We start from the raw sequence: 17,289 nt of genomic DNA, 5'->3' as shown, positions 1-17,289 counted from the left end.
AGAAATGACCCTGGCCTGGACGAGAAGTTGTGTTGCATGCTCAGTTAGGAAAGGCCTGGTCTTCCTTATGTTGTGCATACCAAACCTGTATGATCGAGTCTTTGTAATGTGGTCTGTGAAGGTCAGCTGATCATCAAAGGTTACTCCAAGATTTCTGATTAACCTTGATGGGGTGATTCTTATGCCGTCAAAATCAGTCACCCGGGTGGATCTAGAAAATCATTAAGCAAGAAAGCATTCAATCATCTTCTTAATCTACAGTATACATCATCTGATCTACTACAACTATACTAATTAAAAACAATGATTATAGTGATTTGATTAAAATTGTACCGACTACCTTAAGATGTGATTTTATTCAAATTGGAAAAGTTCGTCTTGAATTTTCACTGAAAGTTAAAGTTTGATGAAAAGGGTATGCAAATTACCATAGGCCTAATCGAAGACAAAGAGTTGTAAACTTTTCCTCCAGAAGCACAGTGAAAACAACAGCACAGTGATCTGCAGATATTTAATTGCTTTCTGTGTGAACTGAGCTTTACTGCACAATAAGTAAATACAAGTAAGCAAGATTGTTTTTTGCTTCTGCTTTATTTGGCATTTTGCAGAATGTGTAACTTTTTTTTATGGTCATCAAGTTATAGTTATAAATCTTCCCGCTGCTTCCTTTTTCTGTCTAGTAGTCTGAGACTTAAACTGCATTGCTCCAATAAATACAAGTACTGTACACCATCTTTAAGAGATGTGTGGAAAAATGTGGTCTGACTTTGGACAGAAAAGGAAGTTCAGAAGAGATAAAAACAGCAGCACAGGGAAATGTTTGCACGTAAGTCATCATCAGTATTTAGTCATCATCAGTATTTAGCATCACGCCTCAGAGGGTGTGATATATGATTCTTGTTACTGTGCGCATGTATCTTTACTTAAGTGTTTGAGAGTAATGGAGCTGCAGCAGCATTTTTCTGTGTGTATAAATGAATATGAAGAGGGAGCCACAGAAAACAGGGAGACATGGAAAAATGATGCTGTTAAAACAGAAGACATTTATCAATCTCTTCAGTGCCCACTTGCAAACCAGGGAACTATTAAAAGCACAACACTGTTCTCAGGTAAGACAACAGAGGATGGGTGAATGGAATTTATGGATGGATGGAATTCAAGCAAAATGTTCAGTGTTTATGTATTCATCACTATTAATCTCTGTTTAACAGAGTTTTCTGAAAGGAAGTTTGTGTTTTTACTGTTTGCTGTGAACTTACTTATCTCAACCATCATCCTTACTATCGTGGGCCTGAATTGTAAGTTTCATGACAGCATTTGAAAAATATTGAGGTTCTAATTGAGAAAAAAAAGTTTTGTGACAATAATGGTTTAAATTGACAAAATATTTAAGAATAATATGCTTTCCACCCCTTAGACTCTCACAACAAAGAAACACTACCAATAAAAGGACAAAAAGGTTAGTTTCAGTTTGTATTAACTGATGAGAAGGAGCTAATTTTCAGCATGTATGTGTGAAACATCTGAAGGATAAACTGTTTCAAACAACAGATTATATCAGTCAGATATTTCTGATGTGTGGTCTTTGTGATTTCCTGATTGTCATGTGATCCTGCCATGTGTCTTGTCATTTGTGTTAATCGTCTGGGTTAGGGTTAGGGTTAGGTGTTCCTTGTCTGGTATTAGTCTGTGTATTTAAGCCCTCTGGCCCAATTCGCCTACTTATACTACGCCCTAAAAGTATGTACTCTTTTTGTGAAAAGGGTAGGCCAGCTTTGGGACATAATACTTCGTCATCTTTAACGGACAGATATGTCGCGTGCATCCTATCACCGTAAACTGCCCTGTTGGAGAGATCTAATCCCTTAAACCCCTTTCTACACAACCGCCGGACTCGAGCGTCCTCCATGTCTGTAGTTGTTGAACACTTTTCACTCGTGTTTGTAGTTCTAACCGAATCCTCGTCCAATGCGCGATGGGTTCTGGGCAATATCAGCTGTTAGAGTGTGCATCGATCGGATATAGTAGACCATCCGGGTATCTCTGGAACACTCATTTCAACATAATGACAGCAGCATTTGTCCAAATTTCAATCTTAACCGATTTCATCAGAAACCAGTGTTGGGTAAGTTACTCTTGTAACAAGCTCACTTGTAACATTGTTTTAAATTACCATAACTTACTAAATTTTATCCCGATTTTCAAACGGTTTGGTTTGTTATAAACGTCAGAGATGTAGTTATGACACTGCATACTTATGAATAATAAGTGTATAAATAATTACATCAGGTACCACAGAGCCCGCCAGAAAGCTTGCCTGTGACAAGATGGCCGCTGGTGATGACGAAAGAGACTCCGCCGCAAGACGTCAATCCTTTATTATGGATATCTATGGAGCGTCACATCACTATATAAATGTTCACATATTTGATTGTTCTTAATTTTGATTGTGATTTTCATCGTATGAGCTACAACTGAATAATAAACTGTTAAAATCGCTCTTGTGTGGTTTTGCAAAATGTCCTGGCATGGCAACGAGTATTAATAGAAAACTATTTCTGTCAGATATACAGATATGTAATACTGTTCTTTTTTATCTTTCAGAAGTGTGGCTTCTCTATGACAATGTGTTTTATTTGTTCTGGAGTGACAACAGTGACTGCTACGCTGCTGAGAGCTTCTGCTCTAAGAGGAATGCCAGCCTTGCCATGTTATCTGTGTATAACAAGGTGCAGCAACTGTTCATCCACTTCTCTCTTTTTCTGCAAAAGTAGCACACTATATTCTTTAGGAGAAGAATTAGAAACTGATGCAAACAGAATGGAAAACAATGCATTAACAAACAATACCAGTAGTAGCATAGACATAATAAATACATAGACGCCTTATTGGGTGCTTTGGAGCGTTGCTGCAATACGTCAACACGTCCGCCATTTTGCGGAGGGCAAGACTGCACTGTAATCAAATCCAAGTAAATGGTGAGCTTTTGGGTTAAAAAAAATGAAGCGATTTGTACATGGTATACAAAAAGTTCCATCTCTAGTTATTTAAAATCTCGATAGTTAGACTTATAAAACTTTATTATGATAATTTTGGACCAAAAGACATTTGAGCTTCAAAAAATGACATTGTCGACTGAAAAACTATTAAATAACTAATTTCGTGACACAAATTTTCTCCTCTGAACATTACTATTACTAATTACATCATGACCAAATACAACCAGAAACAAATGTTCAGTCTTGCTTGTGAAAGATAATTTCTCTAGACCTGTTTTCAATTGTGTGGTGATTTGCACAGCCCGGCCCAAGCAGCAAACAGGCATTTATCTCAATTCTCGTTATGAGAAGTATGAGAAAGTTGACTCCATAATATGTCGGCGCCATTGACGTACGCTTCAGCGGCCAATAGGTGTAGTAGCAGTAGTGAAGTAAAAACACAATATTTAAAGCTGCGTTCCGGCGTTTTTCCTCTCTGTCGCCATCTCTGTTTGAAATCTGCAATTGCAGTTATTTGCTGAATTATCAACTTTACGTGAGTCGTACTTCAACACCCTTGACACGGCACAGCGTGGATGAACACAATGTTTGAGGAGAGTGTGAGGCTGTCAGTCACTGCACTGATGACGATACTGGCATTCAGAATCACAGATTATTATTTTTGGATGTATGACCAAGAATGGATTATTCTATGACCAAGAATAGATTATTATATATAGATTATGACTAAGAATTTTCACCGGAAAATGTTATTTGAACTATTAAGAAACATTCACTATTGTTCTGGTTCTGACACTGCAGTAAATCACGCTGATTAAATCTAACAATCACTTATAAGTTATCATGTCACGCAAAACCGTGCAAATTATTCTTCGTTCTCAAATTGTTAATGTTATCAACGTCAGCATTGTGTGACGACATTTAATGTCCTTCCGACATGCATCCTTGTTTTCGCATGGGTCCTTCTGCAGTCTCTTTTTTTCTGTAGCCACTTCAAAGTCCAGTTGGTGAATCTCTAGTTGTCACTGGTGATTGTTGTTTGAACCTTTCTGGATCCGCTATCAAATTGATAAGTTTAATTATATCAAGTGCTGTGAGAAAAGGCTATAAATCTCCTCCTCCAGCATCCTCACACACATAATTGAACTGAATTGCTTTGAATCGATTGAATTGAATTGCTTTGAATTGAACGAATCGATTGAATTGAATTGCTTTAAATTGAACAAATCAATTGAATTGAATTGCTTTGAATTGAGCTACGGCAAGCAGATTGTTTTGAACACTGGCTGGTTATGTATTTTCTCAAATTTGTATTTTGGATCATTTTTAACCCCAAAAAACTACGGACTGCAGCTTTAACAATGCCTGTAACCGATTTTTTAAAATAAATGTTTAGAGACAAAATCCAACATGCAATAATAAAGTGAACATTACTGTACATGAGAGTAAACGGAATTAAAACAGTAATTACATTATTATATTTAGATGATGTCTGAGACTGGGTTGCACATTTGACTGGTTTATACTGAATCCATAATTTTACCTCATAAATTGCATTATAGTAGCAGAGAGGGTCTGAGAGTGGCTTAAAGTATTCTATATCACTAAATTTAAATGAATTAAAAGTGAACTTTGGTGCACATGTTCTTGAATGTTGTCTGTGTACATGGGCAGGTCTGGTTGATGTCTAGAACCAATGGAAAACAATTTCTGGTGTCAAAAGCCCCATTAGACGGATCTGGAGACAGTGCTTCTTCATTTGCGGTAATGCACTTACATTGTTTTAATTTTTCTAATTAATTAAATTTAAAATGATAATATTTTTTATTTAATTACTTTAATATGAATTTATATGTGTTTAAATGTACATTCTGTGAACATAATTTTGATTCATTTCCATAAAAATGTATTTCTGACTATGTTCTTGTTGTGCCTCAGGATGATGCTGATGATCATGAGTGTGGCATCATGACCTCTGATGTTGATACGGATCATGGAGAAGGATTTGTGTGTGAGAGAGTAACTCGTGTGTGAGAGAGTTCTTCACTAAAGATGCCTGAGAGCAGAAACGTTTGTGCTTTTCTGCTTGAGGAAATTAAAAAACAGAAAAATTCTGAGAGCGGATAGTTTCATTTTAGAGTAGTGAGGGAACCCAGGTAATTTGCAGACTTCAAACTTTCGCATCATCATATTCATCCGTACTTCTACCCCAACCCCTTTTCTGATTATTGTTTTCTTCGCAAGCAGCACTTGTCCTCTTAACTCCATGAATTTTTAAACTGAGCAAATATGCTTGTGTACTTGATCTATCTTGTTTTTAAAATAATAAATTGTTTATATATCATGAATTGTTACTGGCAAATAACTTTTCATATTGTTTCTTGCTGAGTTTTGCTATCATTTAATTTGTGCAAGGCAAAACTCTAAAGAATAGGCTCACTCTATTGTCTTCAGAAGTTAGAGATGAGAAGTTGTCTCCTTTCAAGGCTTTCCAATTACTGTTATTTGTTTGTTGTTGTTTTTTTTTTTGGCAAATGAAATTATGGAATAAAGTACAGTAAAAACAATGAGGTCTGTCTTTGTAAAATTATTCAATAAATTCAGTTAATTTCTTATGATCACTTCACTTGGTTTATTGATTTTTTTCTCCCAAGGCTGGCAAAAGAGTTAGGCAGAGTTGGGTATTTCCTCGAAGTAAATTTAGACGGATTTAAAATAAGCTTAATGCTGGGGCCACACCACATAATATTTGGACCTATTCTCCCCTTCAGACAATCCTAAATGAAGTCCCGATTATTTTGATGGTTCTACAGATTATTCAGGTGGTGAGGTGTAGACCGAAGCTGCTCGGAAGAATCGGGGACGCCCTGAAATATTCGACATGTTGCAATTTGTTCATGTTGTTGTCTTCTTCACATCGAGGCACACCACACAATATAGCAAAAAGGAAAAGGAGCAAAACGGTTAAATAAAGCATTATTTTTCAGCGTGTTTGTGGTCTCTCACAATTTAAAAATAAGTTTTTTACTCTTCTGATTGTCAGGTGGAACGAAACGATATCCAATCAGAAAGCGGGTTGACAAGGAAGCACAGACGCGGTCATGGTGCTTTATTCTCCATGGTAAAATGGTGATATGTGGAGGATAAGCGTGTCAATTTGTGACAATATTCGGTCAAAAGCATTCCAAACACTGCCAAACCGCAAATTTATTCTTCTGAGATCTAATGTATCGAGAGATTTTGCGAGATTTCAAGTTTTCACAGTCGGAACTCTGATTGAAAATTTGTTCGTGTCTGTTGTTGTCTTCTTCGCATCGCGGAGCAAAACGGTTAAAAAAAACATAAATTTTCCTCGTGTTTGTGGTCTCTCACAATTTAAAAATCTTATAAGATTTTTATTTCTTTTGGTGTGGCCCCAACATTATGGAAAAAAAAACCCTGATAGAAGTCACATAAAGTCGCATGAGTTTTATCCTGGGGTTTAGCGCCCCCTTCCTGTAATGTTCTGAAGTGTTGAACTGACCGTTAATTGTTGCAATTAAATAATAACAAAAGGTAAATCTAACTAGTTACATCAAGCTGGTATTCTCTCTTTCATTTCTAATTAAAATAATGTTGATATTATAGCCACAATGTTTTACTGTCTCCATTCAAGACTGACCACATCATCTGAGGTGATCAAGAGAATCAAACAACGCAACAGAGTCGACTATTAATCAGGTATAACATACAAAATATGTTTGTTGTTGTTTGTTTCAGTTCACTATAAAGTTACTAACTATTGTTCTTTCAAACGAAGTGGCGTATTAAAACAAGCTTGCAGCGCTAAATATCAAACCGTTTCAGCGATTTCTAATGTAACTTAGCCTAACTAAACTTAGCGTCATTGTTCAAATTAACGTTACCTGTAGCGATATATGTTTTAAGTTTCACTTAACAGATTTAAATATCAGCAGCAAGACATTGTTCATGAGTTTGTTTTTATTTCGTTTCTAATCGATAGTCTTTCCTAATGATGAAATCAGGAGATTCTCTGACACGGTGGCTGAACTCTGATATTTTCATCGTGTTTGTGGTGTTGCTGTTGCTCCTATTGCTGGTCATCTTTGCTGTATGCTGGCTCATGAGACGACACCACACACAGAGACCAACAGAGTATTAAAACATACACAATCTAATATAGGCTCCCTTCACTCAGTCTACTATAAACACAATATTAATCCCACTTCACCTTATTACGGGTGCTCATTCCTGTTCCTGGTGATCCTGCATTGTTCAGTTCAAGTAGCTACTGGTCCAACACATCCGTTCTGTAATTACCAAGCATTTCTAAATATCTTAATTATATAATTATAGATAGGCCTAACTGGAATTAAACTTTGATGGAAGGTAGATCTCCAGGAAAAGGATTGAGCACCTCTGCCATTTAATATGCCAGTTCTCGCTGACGTTATGAATGACCTTGCTCTTTTCTTCTTAAGGAAATTGGCTGAAATAGAGATTACTCCAACTGATGATGCAGACATGGGGAACTCTGCCAGATTCACCTTGAAGATTTTGACTGAGCAGACACATGCAACAGAGCTTGTGGAGATGTTAACTCGTAGAGGTTGCTCTGTTGAGGCTTCAGATCGCCATAGTAAACCCTCTGGCTCTGCTGTTAATGATGATGACAACGATGAAGATTACACTGATGCGTTACAGAATATGTAAATCATTGTGTAGTTTAGATTGGATGGATAAGTCTGACATGACAAAATGAGGCTGTAGAAATGTACAATGTTACATTTTGTTGGAGAATGTAATTGGCTATCAATACAGATACACAATCAAACTAATGTCTTCAATTAGATTAGGGTTCAATGACATCTGTGAAGATCAGGAAAGTACATGAATATGAATTTAACACAATTCGTCTGTGCAGATTTTGAACTGGAATTTGGTCAGCCTTTGTGGGGTTTTTTTCACTCTTTTCTGATCTAATCTGACTTTTTAGATATTAACTATAACAAATTAGTAAACAAACTTACTAATTAGTAACTTACTTTGCTGCTATCGACTTTTCTCGTGAGAAAAAAATAAATAAAAACATGTTATCAGCATGTTAATCAAATACGAATGCACCCACATGTAAACATGCATTAAAGGCACAATATGCAGGATTTTTGCAGTAAAATATCCAAAAAACACTAGGCCAAAGTTATAAATTTTGTTTAGTTGATTACTTACAATATCCAAAATGTTTCCAACTATTTGTAAATCGTGAGAAAATTGCGATTTTTAACCAAGGAAACGGGGCGTGTGAGAAGGGGTGAGGAATCGCCAGTCAATGACGTGATATCCGTGTTACCCCTGGTTTCCGCCAGGTCTGACCTCATCCTGCAATAGTAACCATGGCGACAGACGGGGACAACTGGGTCGGTTACGCCCGTTATGCGTGCTCAACAGCGTGAGCATCCCTAGCAGGGCTTTGTTCAAACCATGGACCATGGCAAGCAGGCTTTGAGACAAAAAGAGGACTAAAACGAAGATCAACATCTTTCGAGATGCCGAGAGCTCCACGTCCGCGAATAACTTTGACTTGACAGAGACGCGAGTGTTGCATGTTACTTGAGCAAAATCGTATGTCCATGTGAACTACAGAACCTGCTTTTACAGTTCATAGCCTAATTGTATGCCACCTGGGCATTAATAGATGTCACGGTTATGTAAATGATAATGCAGTTGTACATAATAATACATAATGTTTAATTTTAACACAAAATGAAAATGAGTTTAAGAAAAATGCATAGGTTTCAATATTCATACTACGTTTATATGACTCAGTAAAGTCGTGACATTCGTTTCTATTTATGTAATGAATCATAATGCGATCGTATTATTTAACGTGCTATTATTATGTCTGAGATATCAACCACTGGTCGATAATTTTTGATTGCATATAACACTGTAAGTTAATAACACTGTATTAACTGTAAGTAAAAACTGGTAAAATGTATGCCTATCTCATAAAAACCATAATGATACTTAAATATTCTCTTCTCAGCCTTGTTTACAGGCGTGTTACAGCTGTAACTGAAATCCCATCCGTTTTCTGATAGGCATTTCGCAAGGATTCCTGGGTAGTTAAAGTGCGTGGTGGAGCCTGCACGTATGCGCAGGGGGCGCTGCTGAGCACACTTCAGAGCGTTAAAATCTATGGTTAAAAATGCTAAATGGGACGGCCTACGGACTCGTAGACGGCGAGCACGCGCAATCTTCACTGTATGATCTCAACGTCTCTGTTTATTTTCTCTTAACATTTCCACATATAGCTTGCTAGCCTAGTAGCCTATATTTTTTGTTAATCTGCATAGTTCGTCACATACACAACACAGTGCCATCTAGTGGCTTTCTTGAGTAAAAGGCGCAATCAACGTAATATCATTAGTCCAAAGTCCAAACTAAGTAAAACTACGCCAAAACCAATTTGATTTATGACTCTACACTTCATAAAAATGAGTCACAAAAGCACCTGGTTTCCACCAACAATACAGCAATAATAAAAGCAAAGCATAACATACTGCAATACAAATTTAGCAATGTAGCAGACAAATTCTCCATTCCTACCTTCTTATACTGTCTGTTCCTACCATCTAATTAGCTCCAGAGTCGTCTCCACACACGTTGTTATTGGTCAAAGTCGTCTTTGTCAACGACGAAACTTTAAACCACTTAGCATAAGCTTTGCTGTAGGCCTACAAAACCACCAGAATTTGATTCTCGGATCGCATGCACTGCGCAGCTGCGCAAAGGAATTACATATAAACAATACTGTATGCTTAACTATATAAATTGCATTGTTTATATTATTTATTTATCCTTAAACACAAACTGCATATTGTAATTTGAAGAAATAAAAATACTAATACAAAAATAACAAATTGAAAGGTCTGCTGCTGGAGACTTGCCATTGGCTGTTGAATGTGAATAATTAATGAGGTAGGTCTTTGCAAGGTTTGGGTGCTGTTTTGGGATGTTTTAACAGTCATTTATGAAAATAATTATATTTCAAGTTGCGTTCTGTGTAATAATGCGTTGAATAATGAATTTCTAAATCATTTCTGAAGATGATGTATACATTCCTACCGTTGTAGAGCTTACCGTTCCTGTGAGATAAGTTATGCAGAAAGACCGAGCTTTTTACGGTTATTATTACTAGCATATTCATATTAACAAGATCATTGTGGGTGGGCACAGTGAGTAGTTTAGGGGGGCCTGCCTGTCCCTCAATGCCCCCACTTAGCGACAGGCCTGAGTCCACGAGATCGAAACTCCGCATGAAGTGCGCGATTTGGGGTATCACAGTTATCAAATGGGAAAGCAAAGTAAATATTATTTGAAAAAGTAACTCCGATATTTTGTTGTAAATGTAAAATACATTACTTAAGTACTCACTAAAAAAGTAAATTTAAAGCACTGGCCTAAGTAACTTTGGCCTAGCACTGAGGCTTTTGGATACTATTGAAAACAGTATGTTGTTGATGTTTTACCCCATACTATCCACACGGTGTCCTCAGAGGCATAACTTTGGCACACAGACGCATGTGAACGTTCCTGTCTATCCGTGCGAGGGATGTGAAGGGTTATTTTTGTTGTTGTTTTTTAATGGCCGCCTCAGAGTCTCTGAGATGAAAACCAGGCTGTACGTCGGCACACGCGCGCTGACGTTCACACTCATGCCTATTACGATCATGCAGCTTGGCAGGTGGTTTATCCTTGAAAGTCATTTCAGAGGCGGGTTTCTGTCTAGACTTCAGTCACACAAGCAAGCACATGCACGCGCACCTTTCCAATATGGACGTCAATCTGAAAAAAAAAAAAAAAAATACACGGGACACTTATTTCAGTTCTCTTCTATTCTTTTTTCATTTTTTCCATAAATTGGAGTGACATTGTCTTAATCACAGGCAATAATCATTAAGGAATTTCTGAATTTAACAGACATTTCTACTATATCCATACCATAAAGTCTCCCATGCCCACCCGAGACCAATATTTAGCCTTATTCACAGAACTATACAGTAGCCCACAGCCTAATAACTCTCTTATTAAAACCCCTTTATACACAATTCTCATTGAATTTCATAGCATTAGATATACAGAAAACAGATCAACTTTGTAACTTTACACAAGACCCCTGATTGTGCATATCAGACCCTTTCCCCCAATAACTTGCAGGTACTTAAAGACAAAAATTACTTTTCTTTCTTTTTTTAGTTTCTTTTTTTCTTTTTTCTGGACTATATAAGTAGTCCTTACCTACAGTATACATATGACCTTGGCTGTATTTCTACATCACTTAATACCATGTTAATGTTTACTGGAAAGAAAGTCTGGGGACATACAATTTTATACACCAAACCACTCTATAAAATTGTCAGTCTGAAGAAAGAAAAATCCCACTGCTAGAATGCAGAATCTTAAAACTTCCCACCGTTTTAGAATAAAAAGCATCTTTTACAGCTGCCGTGTATTAAATAATTAAATAATAAGACAATAAGGCAATCAAAATATAGGAAAGAAAAGACATGGAGTAAAACAGGATAGCCAAACACACTTTGCAGTTGGACTGGACCGACAGAAACAGACAAACACACACACACACACAACACACGCACACACACAAACACGTTTTTATGCTTTCTTTGTTCCTGTAATGGTCTCACAAGGTGGATTTAAAAAGGCATATGTCCTGCCCAGGATTAGAAGCAAACACGGAGGTTAAAACTCTTAAGGGGACATTTTTAAGCCCACCCCACATTATAATCACCACCTGTTGTTCTGTTTTAATCCTTAGTACAGATAATGAAGTATGTGAACAATTCAGTTGTGAAATATGCATGTTATCTGTAATCGTTTACAACCACTGTATCATTGATGTGGATGATGAAGATTAACACTGTAAGCAAATGTCACCTCTAAACACTGCATTGAATGTCACATGTCTTACGTATAAATGAACCTGTATATAAACATAACCTAATGATAATCTATCTATACAAAAGGCATTCATATAAGCACTATAAGGCTTCATGTTGATTCCTGGTAACTGAAGGCAGCCGTTGTAAGATACGAGTTTATATTAGCAAATAGGCCTAAGTGATAAAAAATATGCAGATTGTGCAGGCAAAAGAGAAAAATACTAGTTACTAAAAATCTGATATTAAAAGCATGGTTTGCTTATTTTCCTCAGTGCATGATTAATGGTAGTGTGTGAGTTAAGAATTTGGCACCTAAAAAGTACACAGTTTTTGCAAATTACATACACTACACAAAACAAATTCTAGATTAATCAGAAAATTGTAAAAGCCACCAAAATGAATTGTCTTTGATGGATATCTGCTGTCTGGCCATGTATGTGTGTTCAATTTATATAGCAGTTCAGTCTGCTGATAAAAGAGCTGCATTTGAGAGAGGCACAGTTTAAAATCTCAACGTGAGTGTGTGTGTGATCGTAGTAAATTGGGGATGAGAAATACTACAATAGTACACTACCCTGGTTATATGGAGGACAATAGGCCATGGACACACACACACACACACACACACACACACACACACACACACACACACACACACACACTAGCAGTTTCAGTTATACTGATCAGACCTCTATCAGTCATCAGATTTTGTGCTTCCAGCCATCTGATCCCACCATGCTGGATGATATAGATGATATATATCATCCAAAAACTGGATGATATAAATGTTTAAGTGTTTATCTGTGTGTTGAGGAGCAGATGCATTCACTAAAGTTTAAATCACACAGTGTTATATGCAATCAGTTTTGACCTCTCTTTGTGTGTGTCCAAATCTTTTTTAGTGAACTGAAGCACAGCATGGCCGAGGCTTGGATGACTGATCACACACGCACATACACAAATCCAGCACAGTAAGGCAATCTGAATACACAAACCATAGAAAATAAAGCGCTTCCATCTATTCTTCCATCTCTCTTATACTGTAACTGTTTTTCAGCTTTGTTCAGCATAGCGAACACAAAGGAATGGGAAGGCAAAGGAACAAACAAACAAACAAATAAATAAAATCTAAAGCATTTTTCTTTTACAGAGCACACTGAGACCTGTGTAAAAATGGCTACAATCAAAAATGAGGCACTTTTATAAAAAAAAACTTTGTATTTAGATAGATAGATAGATAGATAGATAGACAGATAGATGATAGATAGATTCTCAGTAATATTATGTTTGCTATATATATTTCATCTATTTAACATCTCTCTTACAATAATTTAAAGTTTGTGGAAGAGGAAAAAAGGAATATCATTGGCTCCTTGTTGGCAGTGGCCCTTCATAAGTGGTTGAAGGACACGTCCATTTCAGTGATCTCTGGTGGTAATGTCCGTCTTTTGGCACAATTTTTATTTTGGCTGAACCAATGACAGCTAATGAAAGTAAATGTTGTTATGAGGCAAGGGCAGTTAAGAGTCCACTGCTGAGGGATGTGGGCAATCGCACCGTTTTTCAGATCACATCAGGTGCACACACAGACAAACGCATTCACGCAGGAAGGACAAGTGCTGACTGGACTGAATGCAGGAGCACATTAACAATCTGCAAAAAGAAAAAAAGAGAGATACTCGGTTAGGCACCTTAAAAGTTTTTCTTTCTTTTCTTTTTTTAAATCTCAGAAATTTGTCGAGGAACCATAATTACAATCATTGACTTTACATAAAAAATACAAATATAATGTCCACTGCAGATGAGCGATAAAATAAATGAGTTAAAATACACATAATCTACTACCATTATATACCATTCAAAGATTTTTGTTCTGAGAAATGAATGCTTTTATTCAGCAAGGATGCACTGATCAAAACTGACAGTAAAGACAATTATAATACAACATGAGATTTCTATTTCAAACTAATTCTGTTTTTTCTATTCATCAAAGAATCTAAAAAAGTTCATGTTTTACACAAAAATATTAAAGAGCACAACCGTTTTCAAAATTGAAAATAATAAGAAATGTTTCTTGAGCTGCAAATCAGCATATTAGAATGATTTTTCTGAAGGATCATGCGACACTGAAGTCTGGAGTAATGATGCTGAAAAATCAGCTTTACCATCACTGGAATAAATTACATTTAAAATATTGTAAGAATAATTCCAAAATTGCATTTTTCCCAGTATTTTTGATCAAATACATCTAAATAAAATAATATACGAGGTTTAAGTTACAAATGTATCAGCCCCTGAGAGAACAGCCCAATTGGATACTCTCAAATTCATTCTTGCCATTACTTCTCAACTAACAAACTTCACCAAAAAGTTGTCACGTTTCCAAAGATTAATTTGTGCCCTAAAATGGGGGTTATGTTTTTTTTTTTTTTTTTTTTTTTTTAAAACATCTGATTGTTTAAAATCTCAAGGCAGCTAACACATAAGTATCTGTTTTCTTAGAGTTGCCTTCAGATTTGAGGTGTCTTCTGTCTTGGTCATTGGAGGACACTGGTGCCAGCTCTAAGTCTCAATGTTATAACAAACAGCATACCAGAGGATAACACAGTAACAGAGGCACCAAACCACTTTCAGTTTAGTCTACAGACAGGAGAAGATTTAGATACACACACACACACACACATTCAAGCAGAAAAACACACTTGAAAATGTAAAAAAAGGAACTGAATAGACAGTATGATAAGTGTCACTAGAAAATGATCATCACTTTGATTGTTTTATTTTGTTTACTCAAGAGTCGCAGTTCTTTCAGTTTATATTCCTCTCCATTCTCAGTATAAAAGCATCATTGAACAGGTCCCATAGGATTTCCAAAAAACTTCCCTGCACATGTTTAAAGAGCATCAAAGAACTCTATTTCTGTACTTTTTATTGCATTGCAATGCATTTACACATATTACCGGTGCCCACACACGCACACCCACACACACGCACACACACACACACACACACACATCTGTCTATGCACAATTAGGCCAGACAGGGTCACAGACAAAGATGTAGTGCAGTATGTAAACAGCCAAGTGAGAGGCTCCTCACACACAATCAACAAATGCAATAGCTACACAGTGCTCGCACTCCAAACATTTCTCCCGGTAAAAGCCAGTGTAGACTTATACACAATTCAATGATTCCTAAATGTGCATGAACACACATGAACATGAACGGTTTTTGCCAACAAGTGCGTCCAAAAGCATTACAGGCCTGTAAACAGCAATATTTACAGTTGCGTCTCTCTTTTAGTGGCGCTTCCATTTTTTAGCATGATTCTCGCACTAAGTTTTGCAAGTGCAAAAGTGGAGGGTGGGTCCACCTTCTTCATGTGGCCAATCAAATGAGCTTCTTGCTAAGGCTCGGTTTACTCTGATCTGATTGGTTCAATAAACACGCCAGTCACCAGAACGCATCTTTATCTTTATTTGGCTCAGAAATGTTCTGAAAATAGTATGAAATAGTATTGAAAATGTTGCCGAAATAGTATTTTTAATGCACACTTACATGTTAAATAAATAAATGAAAAAATAACTAACTAAATAAATAAATCATGATTTCAAAAAGAGATGGCGACAAAGAGGAAAAACTGCGGACTGCAGCTTTAAACCATTATTTTAAGTCTCGTAAAACTTGGTTGGTACTGTACTTTTTGGTACTGTTGTAAAGTACTGGCAACCACAGCTGATTATTTTGTTACTGTAAATTTAAATCCTTTTAATTGTTTTTAGCATAAATTTAAATCCTGTAAAACCTAAAAGTTTGCTACTGCATCCATCCCAGTGGCTCATGATGAGTCATTACCAAAAAAAAGAGAACATACATGACAGAGACACAATCAAAGAGACAAGCAGAGAGCTGTATCCATGTTTTTGGGTCTGTTTATGTAGGCTACTTTGGAAGGTATGTGTAAGGAAAAATGTGATAGAGAATGTTGTATGGATCTGTGAGAGAGAACTTGCCAAGCATAGAGTGAATTAAGTTTAAAAGTCCAAAAGAGAGAAAGACAGAGAGGTAGAGGTAGAGAGAGAGAACAAACAGGTCGTTGAGTACATGTTCATTAAGCCAACTATATTACAGCTAGATTGGTGTTTACAGCGATTGCAGTTAAGATGCATTTAAGTTATATTCACTATCATTTAAAAGTTTGGAGTCAGTAAGATTTTTTTTTTAAAATAAATACTAAATACTGTTATTTCGAAAGTATGCAATTAATTGATCAAAGCTAATAGTAGATACATTTGTTTCAAATAAATGTAAAAAAAAAAAAAAAAAAAAAAAATATTAAGCAGCACAAGTGTTTTTAACAATGAACAGTAACAGGAAGAGTTTAAACAGTGGTTTCTGAAGGATCATATGACCCTGAAGACTGGAGTAATGAATGACTGCTGAAAATTCAGCTTTGCCATCACAGGAATAAAATACATTTTAGATACAGATATTTTAGAATATGTTTACTGTATTTTTGATCGAATAAATGCCCTCTTGGTGAGCATGCGAGATTTCAAAAACAGTGAAACAAATCTTACTGACACCACTGTGTTTAAATAAACTCTTGTATGCTTCACAGAGGCACAATTGAAACAATGCATCACACGACTCACTGACAAAAAACAAGATGCATAATCATTGTCAAGATGTCAATAACAAATATTAAAATATTTCAGTGATGTACAGGAACAAATAACAATGATATTTTATCTCCCAATAGAAATGCTCATTTGTGACATCACTAGTTGTTGGCGGGGCCCCATCTCATGGTTCTTGGACGAGCCCCACAAATTTGGTGTATATGTGCGTGATCTGGTCAGCTGCCACCTTCACCTTACTGTATGAATTGCCACAGACTCTCAAGAGAAATGAAATGAATCCACTCTCGCTCACTCACTCACTCTCTTCTCTCTCTCTCTCAACCATACAATATTAAACACATGCATTACAATTCTCTCTTTCTCATCCTCTAAACTAACAGTCTAACTGTGCCTATACCCACTCCTGCTCTGGAGTGGATACACATGAGTGAGTGTTTGTGTGTGACAGTATGTGTGTGGATGGTTTGTTAACACCAGACAGATCAATTGGCACTGCTCTCCGTACACCCACTTGAGTTAACTATAATCTCCTTGCAGACAAGCACCTACCCACACACACACCCATAAGCATACACACACATATATACTTTATATATATTTATTTATATGTATTTTGTTTGCTTAACATAAATATAAATATTTCCTCTGTCCATTTCTTATTGCCTTATCAGTTGAGTGTCTAGA

The 17,289-nt window shown here is 36.4% G+C and overlaps 3 protein-coding genes across 4 annotated transcripts in view; 2 read left to right on the top strand and 1 right to left on the bottom strand.

The window, feature by feature from the left end:
* The first annotated feature begins 757 nt into the window (after positions 1 to 757).
* LOC120469693 (uncharacterized) lies at positions 758 to 5,566 on the top strand. The gene is made up of 6 exons (XM_039658835.2): positions 758 to 1,109; positions 1,212 to 1,298; positions 1,418 to 1,459; positions 2,605 to 2,729; positions 4,674 to 4,763; positions 4,938 to 5,566. Exons 1-6 carry the CDS (start codon positions 941 to 943, stop codon positions 5,031 to 5,033), a joined length of 609 nt encoding a protein of 202 aa, XP_039514769.2. The 5' UTR covers positions 758 to 940; the 3' UTR covers positions 5,034 to 5,566.
* A 1,448-nt stretch (positions 5,567 to 7,014) lies between these two features.
* On the top strand, positions 7,015 to 7,946 carry LOC120469694 (uncharacterized). Its single transcript, XM_039658836.2, has 2 exons — positions 7,015 to 7,154; positions 7,481 to 7,946. The coding sequence occupies exons 1-2, from the start codon at positions 7,015 to 7,017 to the stop codon at positions 7,710 to 7,712; spliced, it is 372 nt and encodes a 123-aa protein (XP_039514770.2). The 3' UTR covers positions 7,713 to 7,946.
* A 2,922-nt stretch (positions 7,947 to 10,868) lies between these two features.
* The window catches only part of LOC120469648 (insulin receptor substrate 1-B), a 28,158-nt gene continuing 21,737 nt past the window's right edge, over positions 10,869 to 17,289 (bottom strand). For both annotated transcript variants that reach the window (XM_089130226.1, XM_039658758.2), the window contains one exon: positions 10,869 to 13,615. In XM_089130226.1, the coding sequence (XP_088986352.1) occupies positions 13,608 to 13,615 (8 nt within the window). In that variant the 3' untranslated portion in view covers positions 10,869 to 13,607. The remainder of the gene's footprint in view (positions 13,616 to 17,289) is intronic.

This window comes from Pimephales promelas, chromosome 4 (genome assembly GCF_988280905.1).
Source record: "Pimephales promelas chromosome 4, fPimPro1.hap1.1, whole genome shotgun sequence".
Lineage (NCBI taxonomy): Eukaryota > Metazoa > Chordata > Actinopteri > Cypriniformes > Leuciscidae > Pimephales > Pimephales promelas.
Note: the sequence above shows the minus strand (reverse complement) of the source record. Positions and strands in the feature narration are given on the sequence as shown.

Excerpts from the sequence above, each read along its gene's own strand:
- LOC120469693 (XM_039658835.2), top strand. The coding sequence starts at position 941 with ATGGAGCTGCAGCAGCATTTTTCTGTGTGTATAAATGAATATGAAGAG. Across the intron at positions 1,460-2,604 it reads ACCAATAAAAGGACAAAAAG|AAGTGTGGCTTCTCTATGAC; the intron begins GTTAGTTTCAGT and ends TTTATCTTTCAG. Across the intron at positions 4,764-4,937 it reads ACAGTGCTTCTTCATTTGCG|GATGATGCTGATGATCATGA; the intron begins GTAATGCACTTA and ends GTTGTGCCTCAG.
- LOC120469694 (XM_039658836.2), top strand. The coding sequence starts at position 7,015 with ATGAAATCAGGAGATTCTCTGACACGGTGGCTGAACTCTGATATTTTC. Across the intron at positions 7,155-7,480 it reads CACACACAGAGACCAACAGA|GAAATTGGCTGAAATAGAGA; the intron begins GTATTAAAACAT and ends TTTCTTCTTAAG.